A 22,133-nucleotide genomic window follows, 5' to 3' on the forward strand; every position below is an offset into this window, starting at 1 on the left:
GTGTGGTGTGTTCTAAATTGCTGTTTATAAAGAACTAAAAAATTTCAGTTTGTTAGGTACAAAGAAACACAACCAAAACAGTCTTTAAAAAGTGTTTTGAAATGATTTGGCAACTGTGAAAAGAAAGAAAATTCATACTAACAATTTAAAAATTAAGAAATATGTTACCATTACTCTAAGAGGAAAACACATGTGTCCCATGAGGAATAAATAGAATATGTTCTAACTTAACTCTTTCCTGACATACATTTTCTTTTTCTAACTCTGCTCAACTATCCTATTTGATTTACATCCTGGCTTTGCCCTATGAATGGGACACAACAGAGCTTGCAATAAAATAGCACCAATACATAAAATAAATCAAAACATTAAGATTTAAAAACACATCATGGAAAGTAAAATGCCAAATTAAAAGTCACTTTAATAGGATGCTTGGCAGTGTTTTCGTCCTTGAGGAGGACAGGTCAAGCCACCTGTCAAAAAATCTGCCAGCTGCTACTAGTTCGTGTTGAGAGGAAAATATCTAGTGCTTTTATCTATGTCAAATCCCTCCCACCAACTGGTTGTTTTTTTCCCCCTGAAAAATAAAGTCTTTATGCATTGCATTTGGCACACAATATATTACTTTCTGTAAACCATTCAAAAATTGTCCCAAAAAGTTCCAAAAAGTAAATTTTAAAAATGCAGAAAAGTTCTGCATTCTTTCCTAATAAGGAGAAAAATTCTGATTTTTTTCCCCATTCTTATGGATAAAAATGAAAATGAGCAAATAATTACATCCCACCTTTTAGCTATTTTTTTAGCAGGGGGAGAAATACCTGAATGTTGCAAGCCACTGGCCTGTATTAGACAATGCACTCTTCCTGTCCACCTCTTTCTGCCTCAACACCCAGAACAGGGAAGCAGTATGAAACACAGTATGAACTTGCATATATGACACTTTTCTTTTACCACTTAGTGACTCCACTCACCCATTAACAACTTAAAAAAACTTTAAAAGTCACAGATTATAAATTACAAGTTTAAAAGTTACAGTTATACCACAAAGGAAGTGAAGTTATTCCTTATTAAGTTACAGTTACTATATAATTTAGGTTGTTGCCACATGAAGAATTAAGGCACTTTGATACTGCTTTAACTGCCATGGCTCCTATGGAATCTTGCATTTGTAGTTTTTTCTGGCAACAGAGCTCTCTAACAGAGAGCTGAATAATTCACAAAACTACAAATCCCAGTATTCCATAGCAGTGAGCAATGGCAGTTAAAGCAGTGTCAAACTGCATTAATTCTGCAATGTACATGCAGTCATAGTTGTATCGTCTTCTCTGTGAAAAATTCATTACAAGTAATTGTTATCTGTGACTAGATATTTCTGAGAAACTCAATATTCTGAAAAGGCAGCCTGCTCTTCACTTTAAGAAGTAGTTTGCCTCTTCACATATAGAAGCTGCTGGAGTCAAAACACCAACACAAAATGACAGCTCTACTGTCTGGAAACCTTATGCTGTCTTGGTGAGTTTTTGGCCAGAATGTGCATGCTGTTTTTATGTTAATATCCTGCACTGTTCCCACATTTATACACAGATACACAAAATGAGGCAGTTCTGAAACAACAAAATGAGATCATAGCATGAATGGCAGCATGAAATTCTAAAAACAGCCAGTTTCAATACTTGCTAAATAATTTTATCAGACATTGGTGCAGACTCAACACTGCAAATGATAAGCTTAATGGGAAAATTATTTACCTAAGTGAAATAGTAATTTTGTTTTAAAATATGTATTTCAGGATCTTTCTGTCACCAGATTACAGTAGGAACAAAGGGAGAAAAAAAATAGATGGGAGATATTTACCATTTCTAGTTTATCTGCTTTAAGACGAACTGTAGGATTTAGTGAAATCTTCCTTTGTTGAGGTCCATAATCATCACTCCAGGTGGGGGCGACAGCTAAGAAACAACAGGTTGCATGTTAATTGGAAATCTAATGGGGATTTTTTTTTTCCTGTTTGAAGGATGTGTTTTGAATTCCTGCTGCTCAGACAACTCAAGCTAATCACCTGAATGCCTAAATCAACTCCAATGTTTATTATTTTTCCCCTTTAAATATTAAGCAAGATGCTTTTAAAATCTTTATTAAAGGCCTCAAATGGAAACATGGATGTTGCTGAACCTCTGCCTAAACCTCTTTGTATTCACCAACCCAGATAGTAATGGGGGAAGGGAGTTACACAAAGGCAAAGCATAATTGGTAAAGGTGCTGTGAAACAAGCAAGCATTATTGAAACAGGAAAGGTCATATTATGCCACAGGCACATGGCTAGCACTTGTGACACCTCTTTTCAACAAGACACCAAAAAGGGAGTCGGACAGGGAGATATTATCAATGTTATGAATACCAAGTTCTTACTCTTTTGTAAAGCTGTAAACCAAAGGATAGCAACTATGACAGATACTGGGGCCAATTTTCAACTCCATGGACTTGAGATGGGCCTCATCACATTTGCAAAAGAAAATTAAATAAAAATAGTAACTGTAAGCTTAACTCTAGTTTTGACTTCTGTGGGTTAGAGTCAGTTTTTGATTAGGGATTTTTTTGCTTTTTTTAAAAAAGGGATTCAGGTGTATTCACAGGTAAACCCCCAATGTAGAAATGGTGACTAACACTATTGGGGTGGGGTTTTGCGAAGAAGTAAAATTAAAATGGGCAGAGGGTTATGGAACTTTGGGGAGATTGGAGGACTTGGAAGGGCTCTAAATTGAGGCTGGGTTTTCCTGCACCCCTGCCTTAGGTTGTGATCCGGAAGAAAGGATTCAATAGCTTTTGGGCAGAGTACAAAAACCTTCTCCAAAGCTGTTTTTTAAATCCATCCAAGTTCATTTTTATGCATAAGACTGATACAAGGCAAATATAAGGTAGCACATTGTTTGACAACATGGTTTTATCATTCAAGTGCCACGCCATGCATGTGCCTCATGAGCAAGCAGTGCAAACCTAATGCATTGACTGTAGGATGCTAGGATTAGGCACTACCCTCTTTTGCCATCGTTGGTCTTCAGAAATGCCATTCTTCCACCAGCTGATTTCAGAGATCTACTAGCAGAATAATCTGCTGACTGAATGACTCTATTGAATAAGATATGTCAGCAAATAAAACCATTCGTGGGGAAGCAGCATGCAGGAGCAGCTGAGTTAGGCCAGATCCAAATCCTCTTCAACCCAGGGACACTTCCACAATGCTAGCACAAAATTTTGCCAATCTGACACTTTTTTGTTGTTAACTGCTATCAAATTGACTTTGACCTTTGGTTACCCCATGAATGAAGAGACCTACAAGTTGCCCTGTCATCAATAGCCCTGCTCAAGTCCTGAAGACTCAGGGCTGTGACTTCCTTAATTGAGCCCATCCATCTGGAAAGTGGTCATCCTCTTTTCCTGTGGCCTTATACCTTACCATGCATTATTGTCTTTTCTAGTGAGCCATGACCTCTCATGTTATGGCCAAAGTATGACTGACTCAGTTTAGTCATCTTGGCTTCTAGGGAGATTTCAGTCTTGATTTGCTTTAGGAGCCATTTATTGGTTGTTGTTTTTCTTTAGCGATCTAGTGTATCCATAAAACTCTTCTCCAGCACCACATTTCAAATGAGTTGATTTCCTTCCTATCAGCTTTCTTTACTGTCCAGCTTTCACAACCATACATAGAAATGGGAAATACAATGACATGTACTGTCCTAGAATGGCATTTCCACACCTGGTTTCTCCCAGTGTGTGAGGGCGGGCTGCTGGTGGAGAGTGTCAACCAATAGGGCATGCTCACCCCTTCTCCGCAGTGTCAACATCCTTCTGATGAGGGAGCCACCAATGCGGTGAAACCAGGAGTGGCCCAGTTGCCCCTTCTCATCCCACAAGCAGGAGGAGGACCCAAGCAGGTGTCACCCCTTTTCTGAGGTATCACCCAGTGTGGACACAATCCCCTGCACTCCCCTACTGATGCCACTGATGTTCTAATTACTAGTCTTAATTACTAGTCCTAAGTAATTTCTGACAACCTTGGTTGTAGCTGTGTAGCTGTTGGTGGACTGCACCTTCCATCAGCTCTAGCCAGGAAAGCCAGTGGTGAAGTATGAAGGGAGCTATACTCCCGCAACATCTGCAGTGCCATAGGTTGTCCATTCCTGCTGTAGACCCTGTTGGAGCATGCCAAGCACCATGCTTTGGGATAGGCAGGTGGGCAGGAACACCAACACTCCCAAAATCCAAAAGCAGGTGGCAGAGAGAATCCACTTCCCTATATTATGCTTACGGGTTGCCCACTCAAACGACCTGCACAAGGCAAATGCAGGTGTGAAATAACAATTGCAAAATACATCTTATAGAAAAATGCATCTAAATATAATGCTGTGCACAATATTTTGCACCCACGAGAAATTTTGCTTTCAACTAAAATTAACCAGGGTGTGCAATTAAAACCATTTCTTGAGAAATGTTTTTAGTTATTCCAGCCCCAGAGAGGTGAGCACAAAAGACCAATGACAGATGTTATTGCAGGCTTGCAGTTAGATCAGGAGTTTCATTATGTAGAATCACATTTTAAAAACAGTTCCTTATGCAGAAGTCTTTTCAATGGTTAAGCACAGATGAGAGGATGTGGAAAGACACATAGCACCTAAGCAGCACCTCTTCCAAACACTAGTGTTGCCTTGGATTCTCGGAAGAGAAAGAGGTAAACAGGTGTGGACAAGAATGGTAAAGCGGATCCCTCCAAATGTCTCTGATGGCACAGAAAATAACACTGGCAGCAGGGAAGCAGCTTAGTGGTAGTAAGAAGGGAACCAGAGAATGATATATGAAGTTACTCTTGCTTTTACAGACACAGCCTGAGTTCTGCATCTAGAAGATCCCAGGTTCAATTCCTAGGGCTAGGAAAGAATCCTGCCTGAAGCCCTGTCAGAGTTTGGAGGAGTTATTTTTTGGACTACAGTGCCCAGAAACATCAGCCAGAAGAACTATAGGTGGTGCAGTTTATGAGACATTATGAGAGCAGTTGTCAAAAAAGTAATTTTTCAAAGCTCTGAACTCCGGAGAGCAATGGTCAGTCAGTGTCATCAGTAGTGAGATGGACAGACTAGTAGTCAAACTCAGTATAAGATTACCTCTTGTGTTTCACAGGGCTTGCACATGCCCCAAGGAACTTCAGACACATCACTAAGTACTTCTGAAATGTTATCTCAAAAGAAGGCTGTCATGTGCCATGGTTAGCTGTTGTTCACAAATTGCACTCAGTGTCTCTGTGGATGAAATGGTAGCACTAAGGGAATGCACTGGATGACAACTCAAAGGGGGTTGACACCCAGTCAGGCCCTCCTGCTGCTGTAGGGGACTGTGTGCATGTTGGCTGCTGCTGCAGCAGCATTAGGAACTTGTCCATTCTTCTCCACTATCCTGGCTCTCTCCATGAGAAGAAAGTCAAGGCAAGAGAGGAGGAGGGAAAGTGCTGTCTCCCATGCCTGGGTGGGTGGCAGGAGAACCAGATAGGCAGCAGGCAGGGAGCATGATGGGCAGAGTAGCCAGGCAGCCATTTTCTGGTCTGGCCACTTGGGGAGGTGAGACAGGAAGTGGGAGAGGAGGAGCAAGCATGCACACACCCCATGACTTCTCTGTTGCCTCTCTCCCTGAGGAGGAAGCTGAGCAGCTGAGGAGGAGGAGGAAGGGTGAATGTATGACCCTAATGGCTGTGCTGCTACCCACCTTTCTCCTTGAGGAAGAAGCCAAGCAGCGGAGGAGAGGTGAATTAAACATCTGCTATACTGATTATGTAATTATAAGCTGGTCCAACCTTTTGAACTTCCATCACATCCTCAGACACCATCTGCTCCTCTTTTACTAGAATATTCCCCAAATAGGCAGAAGTTTCTTCAGGACTTCAGTGAATATAAGCAATGATGTTCCATGAGTGAATATTCATAAGGAAACCTAAAGACAACTAAGCCTACCTTTTGATTCCCAGCAAAATATATAACCCTTGTCCATTTTAGTTTACACTATTTATTGGGCCAATTCTCACTTTATAGCTGAATATGCATATCTCAAGTGCAAAATGCATAGGAAATGCACATGTGTGAATTGCCCACTTTTTGGTGTAGGTGAGCCATGTCCTCCTTTAATACATATACAAGAGCAACAAGGAACAAGGAGGTGAAACAAAGACCTGCTGCCACATGTTGTCCAGAGCTGAGTCCCTGCCTTCTCCCTCAGCTTGGGAACATGGGTTGCATTTTTCCTTTGGAAGATGTGAAAAAGAAAATGCACTACCTTTTAATGCTCACTGAGATGCCCATAATATGCTTGTGCAAAATGTGCATACATTAGGAATGATACAGCATGGGAAGGTCTTTGTTTCTATGGCAACCTGATCTTGATGTATGGTGCTGCATAATATGCCATGCTAAATGAATCTACCTATTACAAATGCTGTCTGTCTTTGGGAAGTTTTTCCATATCTGCAGAAGAACCTCTGCCGAAGAAGCTCCATGCACTGCAGAATGTTCTGGGAATTTTCAGAAGCATAATCTCAGCTCATGCAGGAGTCCAGCCAGGTTTATGAATTTAAATATTGCTGCAGAAACTAGGGCTATGTTTTAGAGCACCCAGAGATGTGTGTTTTAGGACTAATCAGTTGTGGTGGGCAAGTTTCTGCATTATTCCAGGTATTCTTCATACACTGCAGAAGAGACCGAGGCTTTGAAACAATTCATTAACTATATATTTAGTTCTTTGATTTATATCCCATTCTTTGTCCATTACAGGAAAATGAGCTCATTGGTGTCAATAAGCTTCCCCATAAGCTCTCCTCTAGGCACTGGTCAGACCCAGGCCTCCTAAGCTTCCACAAGATGGTGTCATCATGTGCCTTTAGACCAGTCTTTCCCAGAGGCGTTGGACAACAATTTCAACCATTCCCAGCCATCATAGCCTATGTAGAAGGATGACGACAGTTGTAGTCTAAAACATCTAGGTAATGCCAGTTTGGGAAAAGCAATTCTGCTGAAGTTAAAGCTTAGAACAGACTTTTGAAAGACAGGCCCAAAGCTGATAGTATATATCCCATCTGTAAACAAGTAAGTAATACAGAAAGCAAAGGCAGTCCATTGTTGCTCAGCTGTATCATAAAGCAGTCAACAGTTACTGCACTGCAAGAGAACTGTGGACAATTCATTCATTTTAGTCTTTATTCACACAGGAGGAAAAATGGCCCCATGGGGTCTTTTTAAAAGGAAAATACGTTACAAATTAGTTATGTGAAAAAGAAGTAGCAAAAAAGAGAGATGGTGAGAGGAAACAAATGAATGAGCATTTACCCCCAGCAGACACGTCAGCAGTACTCTTGTTTGCAGAAACTGCTGAAGATTGTTCTCTCTTCTTGAATCCAGCTTTTGTCTATGAAAGAGAAAACAAAAAATTAGGAAGTGCCATTTATGAAAGTAGGTCAGGGACCAGACTAAAAACATATGCCATCTAAAAACATGCGCGCGCGCACACACACTCAACAAAAAACTACTGGTTCATTAGTCAAAGCCCAGAAAATTACTTAATTACAGCCATTGCCTCCAACACCTCTAAGGAGTTTCTAGTTGCTATTATACAGTCAGCCTTCCATACCACAGACGTTTTATCCATGGATTCAAACATCCACCACTTGAAAATATTCATACATATATATATATATATATATAAATTCTAAAAAGCAAACCTTGATTTTGCTGTTTTATATAAAGGACATCATTTTACTATCCATTGTATATAATGGGACTTGAACATCCATGGATTTTGGTATTCATGGGGGTTACTGGAACCAAACCCCAAGAGTCCGCTGTAGTTCCAGTTTAAAAAAATGACAAGTTTGAACATCTTCACTTCTGTTTTGTTTTTGTAACTAAGAGGCAAAATAGATGGGCAGAAGGGGTGGCTTGAAGCTGCCCCTTCCAAAGATGGATTGGGGCCGTGGCAACCATACCCTGCAGCTCCAATCTGACCTGATGCTGCCCAAAAAAAGAGCAGCAAAAAGCCGGTTTTGCCACTCATGCTGCGGCTGAAAGCCAGCTTCATGATGCTCCAGCAGTGTGCAGTGTGTAAATGCCATGCCACCGGAGTGTCATGAAGTTGCCCCCGTGTGATTTGCTGAGCAGGCTTCCAGGCATCTTGGGAATGTGGAGCGTGTAAATGCTGTACTCGCAAGCCACCCAGAAGGTAGCTTAACTTGCCAGTCTGTTCTGGCCCTAAGTTACTCTTAGTTTTTCTTTTCTTTTTTTAAAAAGTAGCATACCTCATGGTAGCTTAAGTGCTACCAGCCTGTGGAACAAAATTTCCTTTCCTCCTGGCTTGTTATTGCTTTTAATCACCCACAAAAAGATCACAAGGCAAGCAGAGTAAACCAGTGCTTGAACCATGTGATATTCTTCACCCATCATTTAGTGAGGTCACATCTCTATAAGAGTTATAGTTAGTCACAGCTATTCCCTATTAAGTTACAACTGCAATCAGTGAGAATGTGGGAAAGTTCATTTTGAACTATAGCTCCCAGAATCTCCCAGACAGCATAGCTGATGGCCATGTTGGTTGGTAAATTCTGGTGGTCATTATCCAAAAATAGCTGAACATAGTTATGCTGATATTGCCAAAGGGAATTAACTTCAAATTTACTTTTTCAGCAGATATGGGGACCCTGTGGCTCTCTAGAGGTTGGTGCAAAAAGCAAAGCTAAGGCGGGTTACAGACATCCCAGTTTGAAAAAGGGGCGTCTCTTCCAGACGCCCCTAATCCTATCACGGACAGAGTCCGTGACAAATGGTGGCGGCCGTTCCACATGGCCGCCGCCATATTGACATAGCGAATGCTGTGCGTCTGCACATCGTGCCCCGGAAGTGATGCCGTGAGTGCACGACTCGCGCCTCGCAGCGTCTCTTCCGGGGCCCAGGAAGGAGCGCGATTTCCGTGCTTCTTCCTCGGAGCATCCGGGAGCTGCGCGGTTTGGCCGCTGCGGCTCCCGGACGCTGCAAGCGGAGGCGGAGCCAGACCACCACAATCTGGCGGTCTGTAACGCACCCAAAAAAACAACTCAATATAACAGAATAAAATGTGTTTCATTTCACTCAGATCTCTCCCACATATGCCACGTAGCTTGTTGGGTTTTTCTGTATGAGAAGAGCCCATTTTTTTCAGGTGCTGCTTTGCTCAGGTAGACCTTTGAGAACTTGTTATCTGTTCAAAGATGGAGCAGTTCATCCATTTAAAGACTGAAGAAAGGATGTTGGCAACCTTTGAAGAAAAGAAGTCAGCCCACACAGCATGCCTGGCACAGAAGCTCTCTATTCTTCCCCTTAAATTTTTTCTCTCTAAAAAAAAAAAAAAACTGGACGGAGGAAGAGTTCCATGTAGCCCAAAACCAGACATAGGACTAAAGCCACCATTATACAATTGGACTTTTGCTTGGACAAAGGAAATCCCCTTAAGTGTGCAGCCCCTCCACCCCATCTCTACCACAGGCCCTTCAGAGCAGATCTGGGTCTATTCAGAGTGGAGGGAGTTGCAAGAAATTCCAGGTAGAGGGGGAAAACTGATCCATTTACAGGCCTTTCCAACTAAAATTCTCATGACTCCTCTTGCCCTTTGAGAATCTAAGGAAAGCCATACAACTCCTCCCCAGAAAAACAGATATACAAAATCTTGCACCCTATTTTATTGGCTCAGGAAATGATTTCCTTCATATAAACTAGTGTGGCTCAAAACAAAATTACAATTAACACTGGGAAAGACTAATTTGTCTCCTTAAAAGTCAAAGTGACAAGAAAAATGTAAAGTAATAGGGAGGGAATCAAAGGAAAAAACTGCTTTCTTCTTAAGGACCACTGAAGCCAACCCATGGTCCTCCAGATGTCCATGAACCTGAGGTTAAAAAATCCTGCACCAGGATTACACCACTGAGTACAACCTAGCTCAGTGGCAAAGCATGCTCAGTACATAAATGGTCCCAGGTTCAGTCCTACATAGTTGCTGCCAGTCAGCATAGACAATAATGAGGCAGAGGGAATCATTTAGAACACCAGCTTATTTACACACTGAATGTACTGTCACATCTATTCTTTTGGACTTGTGTTACAAAGACTTCAGTATAAGTTAAAATGAGATTCTTCTCAAGGGAAAGGGTGGAGAAGTGAACAATTTCAATATTTTTTAAAGAACGAAAAGAGGTATGCCTGTGCCTCTGGGTATACATTTACATGTACACAATCACTAAGTAAATGCAAAGCACCTTAAATTCCAGGATATTTTCCAGCCCCTTCCTCCATCCAAAAGAACGGACTCTCCTTTTGATCAGCACAGTGTGTGAGGCTGGAGCTCAGTGATTTATCTCTGACAATGCAACTGGCTAACTATTAATTCACAGAAACAGAATATAAATAATTTATCTAATTTAGATGTCTATAAGGATGATACACTTTATGTACCTCCTAATGCTCAAATATTCATGCACTCTAACCAATCACTAAATATGGCGAGAGGCTTAGTGAGGGAACGGAGGGAATGGACTTTCAAAAATGATATACTGTGGAGTCCACTTGGCATTTCCAGGCTTGAAATTGCTTATACCAGTGCTGGTATTCGAAATGGCTTGTTTTTTTCATTCTTCATTTTCTCTCTGCCCTATTGTACCAATCCTATTATATGCATCATTATTTTAAATTCTTAACTGCCTTAATAGTATCAGCAGAAAGCAATGGTCTAAATATAATTCTTAGTTCCAACTAGAACAGACCCATTAAATCAACAGAAACTTGGTAAGTCACCACTTATGTAAATTGCATTGATTCAACTGGAGTTCTAATACTAGAATTATTCAATTAGTTCTAATATTAATTGGAACTAACAAATGAATTTAAGCCATAATCAACAAATATCTGTTCAAAATGCCTGGTCTAGGCATTGTCTAATGCAGGAAACATCTTAGACTTTGTTTTCCCTTGTCTAAAGTGGGAACAGTCACTCCTAAGACAAGGCAGTTATTACATGCTATCCATGACAAATACTGGCAGGACATTATGTTTTCTTTATGCCATCTGCAACATTGTTCTACAACATCATTAATGATGACAACCATCTCATTCTTAACCATGCTGGGTGGATATTCTGAAGTCCAAAACACTGGGAGGCCTTCTGGTTCCTCAACCCTGTTCTAAACAAAGCTGTGTCATAAGAGAAGCTAAACTCTTATCTGAAGACTCCTAACAGGGGTTAAAAAGGCTACTTACCATATTCAGAAAAGATGTTTTTGAAGCTGTATTGTCATTGGGAGACAAATCTGGACTAAGCAGCAGTGGAATAGGTTGTAGTCTACAACCACCTGAAGTCAACAGACTAGAGGAGGACGGCATATTTTCCACTTGGTTGGGAGTAGTCTCATGTCTAATGAAAGCAATCTCCCAAGAAGAGTTTGACCTAAATGAATAACAACAGCAACAAGAGACTATACACAGGTATCATATGCTACATTCTTACTACAATACTAAAGACTCCCTTGTACTGTTGTAGCGTCCAAATGCTGCACATGGAAAATTAAGTTTACTGCATATAAAATAGTGGGACACAAATTTTATTGAAAGGGTGAGGTTGTTGGGTTTTTTTGTGACTAGGATATATGGGTCTAATTTTAGTATTTCTAAGGGCCTCGTGCTTTTAATGTAGTGTTGCAAGCCTTTCCTATAGGGTAGGCCACAAGCTAATAAACGTTGCAACAAAAAACTAAACTTTGGCCCTGTACAGACCGGCACTGTATGCTGGCCTGTGAGCAGAGTCAGAGTGCAGTGTCCTGACACTGGATGCCCTAACTCCACCCCCAGGGCATCATGATGCCATGTGCCATTCCATCATGGTGCGACTCCGGTGCTGCATCCAAATGATGCAGCGCTGAAGGGGTGCTAAACAGCTGCGCTGCAGCAGCTATAGCATCCTTCGGAGGGCAGCAACTATAGCACCCTCCAGAGACCAGATCGGGGCCATGGTGTGAGGTTGTTGCGACCCTGATCCAGCCAGGAAAGGGGCAGCTGCTGTTTGTACAACCCCTTTCAAATCAAAATAAAGGTGGTGACAACAATTAAAGGTGCTTAATAGTTTTTCAGCACCATTTCTCTCTTAATTTACATAAGTTTATGGTATGGGAAGTTGCTGTTTAAAAATTCAAGTCTTCATTTATGCCCATCTCTTCCTCTTAAAAGTTTAGAATGAAAGCCACCATACAAGAGCTTCTTTTTAACTGCTCCCTAATGCTTGATGCTGTGAGCATTTTCATCAACAAGCCTTCAGAATTCACTCTGCATTTAAGAGATACAAAGACACCTATTGACTAAATCTAAGCTAGGAAGATGGGGTGTGTGTGTGTGGAGAAACACAATGTCCTAGGCTCTGGTTTTGCAGGGTTGTGGTTACCTCAGCTTCGTCCTGTTGATTACAGTCCTTGCCTCTTCATAGGTGATTCCAATAAATGACTCCTTGTTAATAGATACAAGCTGGTCCCCTGGTCTCAGCCTACCATCCTAACAAGAACAACAAGGACCACATTTAGTATTGCTTTTCACAATCAGTCCAAAGAGGTCAACAAAAACTTCTGAAATCTATAATTCCCGAGGAAAACCAGGTTATTCACTTATAAGAAAAACACCATTAGAGAAGGGACTAGCCAGGATTGATTTACTGAAGTGCCAGACTTGGTCCGATAATGGAGACAGGGAGTAGTGATGGGAAGGGGAAGTCAGCTTCATACATTTACCCTACTCATGCTAGTATTTTGCCCCTTGCTCTGCTTTCTGCCTAAATGCCATGAACTGGGTCAGCTTTATTTTGTAAAGCACTATACACCTTCCCAGGTTTCCTTTGCAGAGAACCTGCTGATAACAAACAAGACATACAACACACACACACATGCATGCACGCTGTGAGAAGCAGAGAGCAGCTACTACAGCAACATTTTTTTTTTAAAAAAAGCGGTTGATAGAAGCAAACCAGGACAATTTAGCAGCACAGAGCAGCTAGAAACTACTTTAAGAGTAAGCAGCTGTCCCAAGGGACTTGAATGTTGTTTAATGTATGCACTAACATGAACATATATGAACTGTATATTCAAGGAAAGATAAACGATAACAGCAAAACTGTATGTTTTTTTTTTAAAGCACGCAATACAGTGTCCTTCTGTAGAGTGCAATACAGGAATATTCTTGAATGTTCTTGAAAAACAGAAGTAATCCAAAGAATTCTTGCCCTGGATAGATTGTACATTCAAGGGAGGAATTCTAGCACAGCTGACATGTGAGGCAGGGGAAGGGCTGCTATTGAAAATACAATGCCTTTATATATTTTCTGGACCAGAGGAATCCCAAAAGAAATATACTGCATACATTTTCCCCAGCTGTGAATGTGTAGTTCAGTCTGACAGCTCTGCTTTAGGCAACAGCCCAAATCCAGATCATCACAGCTGTTGCTTTCACATTCAAAGGTGTATTTAAGTGAAAGGTATGAGAAAAGAAGTAGAATTGGTAAAACTGGTATTTTATTGTTCTCATTTGATATTTAAGGCAGGTGCTGGGCCGTGTGTGTGTATTATTATTACACTCTGAAATAAATGGAAAACTGAGAGGATAAAAGGAAAGGCAGAGGGATATGAAAGGAATATGACATGGGAAGAGGAATATGGAATATTATCATCTGGCAGTACTGGATGTACTGGCAATGAGAGGTTAGCACAAATATCTAGGTGAATTGCATTGCTGCTAAAGAGGTGTGTGTGTGTGTGTGTGTGTGTGTGTATCACAGATCAAATAGATGTCAGTGGAATTTCTGCTGGACACAAAATTGGACCCAGATGGTAGTTTTGTTTTAGAATTAAGCCACAGACAGTCTGTGAGAAGTTTCTGTACCAGTTAATCCTGCCCTGAGCTGGATTAATTTGTATCAGAGGGGTGGTGTGGGAGGCAAGGGATCAGGTTTCAACAGCTCTGCATGCAAATTTGGTGAATATTTGGATAAGAAACCTACAAACAAGGACTTTTATACTGATCATTTAGGGAGTCTTCTCCAAATTGACAATCTTGAGGTATATTGGACTACATGTCTCATTACCCCCTGGCAGTGTGAGAAGCTGGATACCATCTAAGGTTAAATCACTTCTGAAAATGCAGTTAAAGGACTGGAGAGAAGGAAGGGGAGAGGAAGGAAGAGCTTATTAAATACTTTTCCTCTGATCTGATCTCTGGTGGAGAAAAGGGTACTAAATATGTGTTGATTCATCCACACACACAATAAAACTACTACTATGAATTATTGATATAGTTGCCCAACAGCATTATATATGTGAAGATACATCTGTCGGTCACCTCATCATGCTACTGGAACTAATTGGTTTGCATTCTTAGATGCTGATGTATAACTTTCGCTTCATATAACTGAGCAACATTGGTTTTGCTCTTTAATATTTACTTTTTACTAAATTAAAATGCTTCTTTTCATGTGGCAATGAATCCTGATCCCTGACACAAGCAACAATGCTGACCTCTGGTGGCAAACAAAATACTCACACTTGAAATCAGTTAACCTCAAAAGCACTTGAACAAACCAGGGGCATATCACTGACAGAAAAGATAATAACTTTAACATATTTAAGAGTAACTATGGAAGAGGGTTTCATTCTCAACAAATGCTGAGAATAGGAACGTAAACATTTCTCTGACAGCAGCATATATCATTTCTATGTCATGACTGTATATATGAAAAAGGAGAAAGCGAGTGGAGGGGGGGGGGGGGGGAATGGAGAGAACCAGTGTGGTGTAGTAGTTTGAGTGTTAAACTACTACTCTGGAGACCAGGATCCAAATCCCTGCTTGGCCATGGAAACCTGATGGGTAGTCCTGGGCCAGTCACATTTTCTCAGCCACAAAAGAAGGCAATGCCATACCTCCTCTGAAAAAAACTTGTCATGAAAATTCTATGATAACCATAAGCCAGAAATGGCTCAAAGACACACAACAGCAACAAAGAAGCATCTTTAAGACGAACTGGTTTTTATTTTAACATTACCTTTTGTGGATATAAACCCACTTTTTCAGATGCAGCACAGAATGATATTAAGGCCTGAGGTATAAAACATATTTATAGAGTTGTGGGAGTGGGGTAACATGTAATAGGATCTAGAAAGATGCAAATCATACCCCTTGCCCTGAGAAGAGAATTATGCTGCAAGAGACTTGGCTTCATTTTTGACTCTTCTCTGTCATTTATTCCCCAGATCCAGGCCACCGCCAAAGCCTGTAGATTCTTTCTCCACAACATTGCCAAGATCCGTCCATTCCTCTCAATCTCTACTGCCAAGACTCTAGTCCATGCCCTAGTGGTTTCGCGACTAGATTATTGTAACCTCCTTCTGACAGGGCTTCCTCTTTCACAACTCCATCCTTTAATCTCTGTCCAGTATTCAGCTGCCTGTATTGTCACATCCGCTCACCGCTTTGACCATGTTTCAGCTCTTTTATCCTCCCTTCATTGGCTCCCCTTCCCCTTCCGCATCTGGTACAAGCTTTTATTATTGACTTTCAAAGCCCTCCATGGATTGGCCCCTCCTTACTTATCTGACATTCTTTCTCCTTACATTCCTACTCGCACCCTCCGCTCTTGTAGTCAAGGTCTCCTGTCACAGTGTACGACTACCACTGCTTCCTCCCGAATTCGTCCCTTCTCGCTTGCTGCCCCTTACTCCTGGAACTTTCTTCCCCCACATGCACACCTCATCACTTCTGGACCTGATCCTATTCCCCACCACCACTCCCTTCTCCTTTTTTGTCTTGTCTTTTAGATTGTAAGCCTGAGGGCAGGGAACCGTCTGACTAAAAAATTTATGTACAGCGCTATGTAAATTTACAGCGCTTTATAAATAAAGGTTAATAATAATAATAATAATAAGAATAAGAATAAGAAACTAACATCGCTACTTCTTTGATAGCTGTATTCTGTTGTTGTTTTGTGTGCCTTCAAGTCATTTCCAACTTATGGAAACCCTAAGACAAACCTATCATTTGGTTTTCTAGGGCTGATCTCCAGAGTCCTAGTCCAATGATCAAACCACCACACCACACTGCCTCTTAATAACTAAATACAATTATTCGTTTGTTTTAAATGAAGCATCCTACAATCATCCATAGGTGTCCATGTCTGCCAGCAACCGTGTGAAATGTACTTCCCATGGCACCAGATCTTTCTGCTAGGATGCTAAATTTCCCATGGCTCCTGGCATTCACAGGCAATGCTAAATGAGTGTAGCCAGGTTTCCCGGCAATCCTCACCATTAGCTATGCTGGCCAGGGTCAAACAGAACAGTAGTCCAACAGCTGGAGGGCTGTATGGATCTCATCCCTGCTGCACAGACACACCAAAGAATCTATGTCTTAACAAAGGCTTTCCTATGTAAACCATGTTGTGGAGTTCAAGAAAGGTGTGTGTGTGTGTGTACAGAAGATGAAGCTGTTGTATGTGCGCTGAGACCAATTGGCCTCATCACACTCCCAGGGACATTACTTGGGGAGCCTGACAAGGCCCAAATTAATTGAACTTTGATTATAAACAATTAAATATTACTTTTAAGCTAGTATTAAATACTTTTCATTCTTTTATTTAAATTACATCATTTATATTCAGGTCTGACTATCAACAAATAAATATTATTTAACTAGTATTAACTAATATTAAATAATTGTTATTCTTTGATTTAAATTACATAATTTTACTTTAAGACTGACTACAAAAATATGTATAATTTAAGTAAAATTAAATAAATTTTATTCTGTATTTTAAGGTACATCTATTATTATTATTATTATTATTATTATTATTATTATTTCTTACTCATCTCTTCCCAGGGGTCGAGGTGGGGAAAACAAAAAAGTAACAAGAAATTAACAATTTAAACCAATCTGGGATTATGGCGTTGTAAAGTAGGATTATACAAAGAGGAATAGTCGCCCCCTCCCTTCTTGCAGACTTGAGATCCGCATTCTTGATTATTTACGGAGGGGCAACCTCTGTTATCCTCAATGGGGTGTGCCCTTGCAGTGCACGCCCCTTGCGCACTCATGGGGGCATGCCCCATTCAAGCCTAAAGGGCTTGAATACATGCAACTCTCTGTTTTCATGGGGGGGGATGGATCCCCCCCAAAAATGGAGGGTCAACTGTATTTAGAAAAAATGAAGATAACAGGCCTAACATAGAGTGTGCTTTCTGTTTCTGTCCAGACATAACAGAGCTTGCCAACTACACTGCATTTATCCTCACTGCCAACCCTTGTATTAGAACAGGGGTAGGCAACCTTTTTGAGCCGGGGGCCGGGTTGCTGTCCCTCAGACAACTGGGGGGCCGAAGCCGGGGGGGTGGTGGAGTTTCCACCCTCTGGGGGCGGGGCTGCATGCTGGGGGTGGAGCTTCCACACTCCAGGGGCGGGGCCACATGCTCCGCCGCCGGAGTGATAACAATAATAATAATAGTTCCAAGCATGGAAACTACTATAAAGCAATTAAAAAATAAAGAAGAAGAAAGCATGCACACTGTCTCAACCCAGAAAGGCACAAGGTGCTGAGAGGGGATTTTGCGCACACACACACAACCCACTTTTATCTCTCCCTCTCACACACAACTCACTTTTATCTCTCTCATACACACATACACAACACATCTCTCTCTCACATACAACCTCGCCTTCTCACACACCCTCTCACACAACCCACTCTCTCACACACAACCCACTCCCCCCCCCTCTCTCTCACACACACACATACACAACTCGTTCTCTTTCACACACACACAAAACACACCTACCTCTCTTACACACACACTGCTCTTACACATACATACACACAACTCCTATCTCTCTCTCTGCCCCTCCTGCTGTAAAATGAGGGGAGGCCCCTCAGAGGCCAGGAAGGAGGCAGGGGACACCCGCGCTGGCGTCCTCGCCGGCTCTTTCCCGGCTTCTGAGGGGCCTCCAAGCCCCTCAGAGGCCAGGAAGGAGGCAGGGGACGCCCGCGCTGGCGTCCTCGCCGGCTCTTTCCCGACTTCCGAGGTGCCTCCAAGCCCCTCAGAGGCCGAGAAGGAGGCGGAGGATGCCCGCGCTGGGGTCCTCGCCGGCTCTTTCCCGGCTTCTGAGGGGCCTCCAAGCCCCTCAGAGGCCGAGAAGGAGGCGGAGGACGCCCACGTGCGCGTCCTCGCAGGCTCCTTCCCGGCTTCTGAGGGGCCTGCGCGAGAGGCCCAAAGCCCCGCGCACCTGCCCCGTGGGGCCTTTGGCGGCGGCAATCGGCAGCAGGACCGAGCAGGGGCCAGTCCCAACGGCTCGGCGGGCCGCATGCGGCCTGCGGGCCGTAGGTTGCCTACCCCTGTATTAGAATAAAAATGTCTGCTTTTAGTTTTTGCTGGATTGTAGTGACAGCTGTAGTTAGATCTTGGCAATTCACTTACTAACAAGGACCTGAGAACTTGCTTCATGTAATGTCTACTGATAGTCAAAACAGGTAATACAAAAAAAAATCTAATTGGATTATTATAAAAAAATGGCTGGAATATGTTATAACAATTTTATCTATTTTTTTATCTATCTATTGTTTACTATGCACAACACTGTGCAAATTACAGTGCTTTATAAATAAATCTTAAATAATAATAATAATAATAATGTGCATTATTTCACATTCTACGCCAAGCTGCTGCCATCCACATGTTTGCGAGTACAACTCCTATCATGCCCCAGCTAGTATGGGCATGGGTCAGAAATGCCAGCAGCTGTAATTAATCTGGAGGGCACCAGATTGTGGGGAATCATTGCAGCAAAAAGAGAAAGCAGGAGTTGGTCCTGTCTTCATCAGGATATGAAGATGGATTAGGTTATAAAGGGTTACTTCTGTTGTTTGCAGCCACTAATGTCACTGCTCCTGTTGCTTCCAGTTCACCTGTTCAAAGGTGCTGATAGAAGGGAGAAATTCGTATCTGTTTCTCCGTAACACTGGTTGACTAAACAAGATTTTATAGAAAGCTGTTAGAGAGCTCAAAAAACTGTTCTTGAAAAATAAGTAGATAGAAAGGAGTTTGAACAGAGAAGCCAAATCTTCAGTTAGGGTAAGAAATATTAAGGCTAGAATTGCACTGACTCATGATTGCTTTGTCAGTGGCATTTTAATCTCATTCCTGTGTCTTTCTTAAACCATGTACATTGTTTAACTGATAATAATAGCAATAGCAATAGCAATAACATTTACAGTTCTATACTACTTCATAGTGAACTAAGCACTCTCTAAGCTCTTTACAATCTGTAAGCCATTTGCTCCCAACAAGTTGGGTACTCATTTTGCTGACGAATGAAAGGATGGAAGGCTCAGTCAACCTTGGAGTACTGGGATCAAACTCACAACATTGTGGCTGCAGTACCGGCATTTAACCACTACGCCACTAGCAATGTTGGGCAGGACTTCCAATGGGCGGGACATGGGGAGAGGGATGTTCCAATGGGCGGGGCATCCCTCTCCCCATGCTGCCCATCGCATGCACCACTCCATCCCCCTTCACATGTGTGCCAGTCTGCTCCCTACCGACGAGCGTGCAGTGGATGAAGCGCATGCAGGGGACGAAGCAGTGCGTACCTGGGCCATGTAGTGATGCGTGCAGGACACAACAGCACATACAGGGGGCAGAACGCACACATGCGGGAAAGGAGTGGGAAAGGGGACTGGGTGTCATCCCCCTCCTGGGGTGTCACCTGGTGCAACCTGCACCCCTATAATGATGCTACTGGCCACCAGGGCTCCAATTGATTGCTTTTTCATGCTATTCTTCTGTCATGCACATTATTTGCTAAAAAATGTTATCATGTCTGTATTCAGGTTCATATGTTACATCCTGTGGGTTTGTTTTAGCTAACCAACTGTAGTCTTTGACACCAATCGTGGTGTTCTGTCTGGCCTACTGGGACGAAAAGATGCACAACTCAGGGATGTAGGTATTGCAACGAGCAAATGAAGGCATTTCTGTCCTTCCAAATATACTGTAACTGTAACTTTTAACATTATTTTTACAGCTCCATGAGTATAGCCTTAGAAAATAGAGAAGGTATCTCATATTTTTACGTGAAGGCTTGGGCTACTGCCTTCTACTCCATTGTGGGTGCTGAGGCAGCACCCAGGTAGATAGGAGGAAATGTTATTTTGCACAACTAGTGACTTGTAGTGTTGAGACCGTTTTCTAATAAATTAATTAAAATGCAACTATTTAGTTAATTTTCAGCATCAGAAGAATATGGAGTTAGTTTTAAAAAGTGGGATCATCATCATCATTTATTGCGACCAACAGATTCAATAGTAAAACTCAAACATAAAATTAAAAACAACATCCAAAAGAAATAAATAGTACAGTAAAAACAATAAAATAATTGTTATTGGCTTTATCTGAAACACATAGAGAGCTCTAATCCTCTTTGCCTCTGAAAGAAATGTAGCAGCAGCCAACATTACAACTGGGGACTTATCCTCCACCAAGAACCTGATATGAAATTGGTCATAACACCCAACAAATTTTCTCATTAGTGGGATAACCAGGTTCTAATGAGCCTCACTATAAAAGCTACAGGACAAAAAAAAAAAAAAAAAGCTTCATTACTCGACTTCCATATTATTACAAGGGCACCATCTCTCTAAAAAAGGATCCCAGCAAATCTGCCCTGGAGCAGTTCAAGTAGGCCTGATGATCATCTAAAACAGGGGTCAGCAACCTGTGGCCCGTGGGATGCGGCCCGCCAAGCCATTGGGACCGGCCCCTGCTCGGTCCTGCCGCCGATTGCTGCCGCCAAAGGTCCCACGGGGCCTTTGGCGGTGGGTAAGGGGGGCACGGGGGGCCTTGGGCCTCTCGCGCAGCCACACAAGGAGGAGAGGAAAGAAGGAAGAGGAGGAGGAGGAGGGAGGAAGGAGCAGGAGGAGGTGGAAGGAAGGCGGAGGAAGAGGAGGAGGAGGAAGAAGGAGGAGAGGAGCAGGAGGAGGAGGAGGATGGTGATGGTGATATTGATATGAGCCAGCTTCAGAGGCACGCCCAATGTAAGTTGCTGTGATTTTTACAAACTCATGCACAGTGAAGAAAAACCACAGTCCCTTGACCAAGTACACACTTCTGAGAAGTACATTTGAACCTGAGGGCAAATCACTTCTTGTGAGACCACCTTGACATGTTAAATATTCATAGCCATGTGAACCCATGTTCAGTGTGAAACCCAAAGAGTTTGGTTATGCAATAAGCCTCTGAAATATGCAAGAGATTGCCATGTTAAGTAAAGCCATGTTCAATGCTGAAATGTGCTGTTTGGAATGGGGGGAGGGGGGGGGTTGGCCAGAAAGGAAAGTACATTTCTGCCATCTGTCTAGGAATAATGCCCAAATGTCCTCCATTTTGATTATGCCTAAGAAACATGCATTTATATTAACATTTTTTAAAAAGCATCAATTTTTTGGCATGTCCTCCATTTTAAAAATGTGTCCTACATTTGAAAATGTTGTCCTATATTATTTAGTTATTTATTTATTTAATTTTTGGCTCCCCCCCCACTGTCTGGGGGACACCAACCCGGCCCCCGGCTCAAAAAGGTTGCCTACCCCTGATCTAAACTTCCAGTTCTCTGCCCTGACAAAGCTCACCCAGATTGGGTATGAAATCCTTCTGGGTAGGCAGGACCTATGTAATAAGGCTTCCTACCGCACCTCAGTCTTGCCTGATCAGAAAGGACATGCCAGCACTGGCATGTCCCTGCCTCCAGGAGTTTTTTTCAGTCTTGCTTTCCTCTTCAGGTCTGACTCCAGCCTTGCTCCTCAACCTTGCCTCTTGGTTTGTTCTTTCCATTCTGACAACATGTTAGTCCCACAGATCTTAGCTCAGCCCTAAACTGCTGCTAATGCAGCACACAGCTCTGACACCCTCCTGAACCAAATCCTGTCAGAATAAAAGGCATTTTATACACAAAACCTCAATAAAACTCCTTACTACAAAAAATAACTATATCGTGAGTCTTTTCTAA

General features: G+C 42.2%; 1 protein-coding gene across 7 annotated transcripts in view; it reads right to left on the bottom strand.

The window, feature by feature from the left end:
• Nucleotides 1-22,133, bottom strand: part of STXBP4 (syntaxin binding protein 4) — a 178,970-nt gene that overhangs the window by 129,291 nt on the left and 27,546 nt on the right. For all 7 annotated transcript variants that reach the window (XM_089478426.1, XM_089478455.1, XM_089478435.1 and 4 more), the window contains 4 exons: nt 12,484-12,590; nt 11,310-11,496; nt 7,362-7,440; nt 1,855-1,949 (listed from right to left, as the gene is read on the bottom strand). In XM_089478426.1, the coding sequence (XP_089334552.1) occupies nt 1,855-1,949; nt 7,362-7,440; nt 11,310-11,496; nt 12,484-12,590 (468 nt within the window). The remainder of the gene's footprint in view (nt 1-1,854; nt 1,950-7,361; nt 7,441-11,309; nt 11,497-12,483; nt 12,591-22,133) is intronic.

This window comes from Sceloporus occidentalis, unplaced genomic scaffold (assembly GCF_023333645.1).
Source record: "Sceloporus occidentalis isolate IW3139 unplaced genomic scaffold, rSceOcc1.0.p SCAF_1, whole genome shotgun sequence".
Lineage (NCBI taxonomy): Eukaryota > Metazoa > Chordata > Lepidosauria > Squamata > Phrynosomatidae > Sceloporus > Sceloporus occidentalis.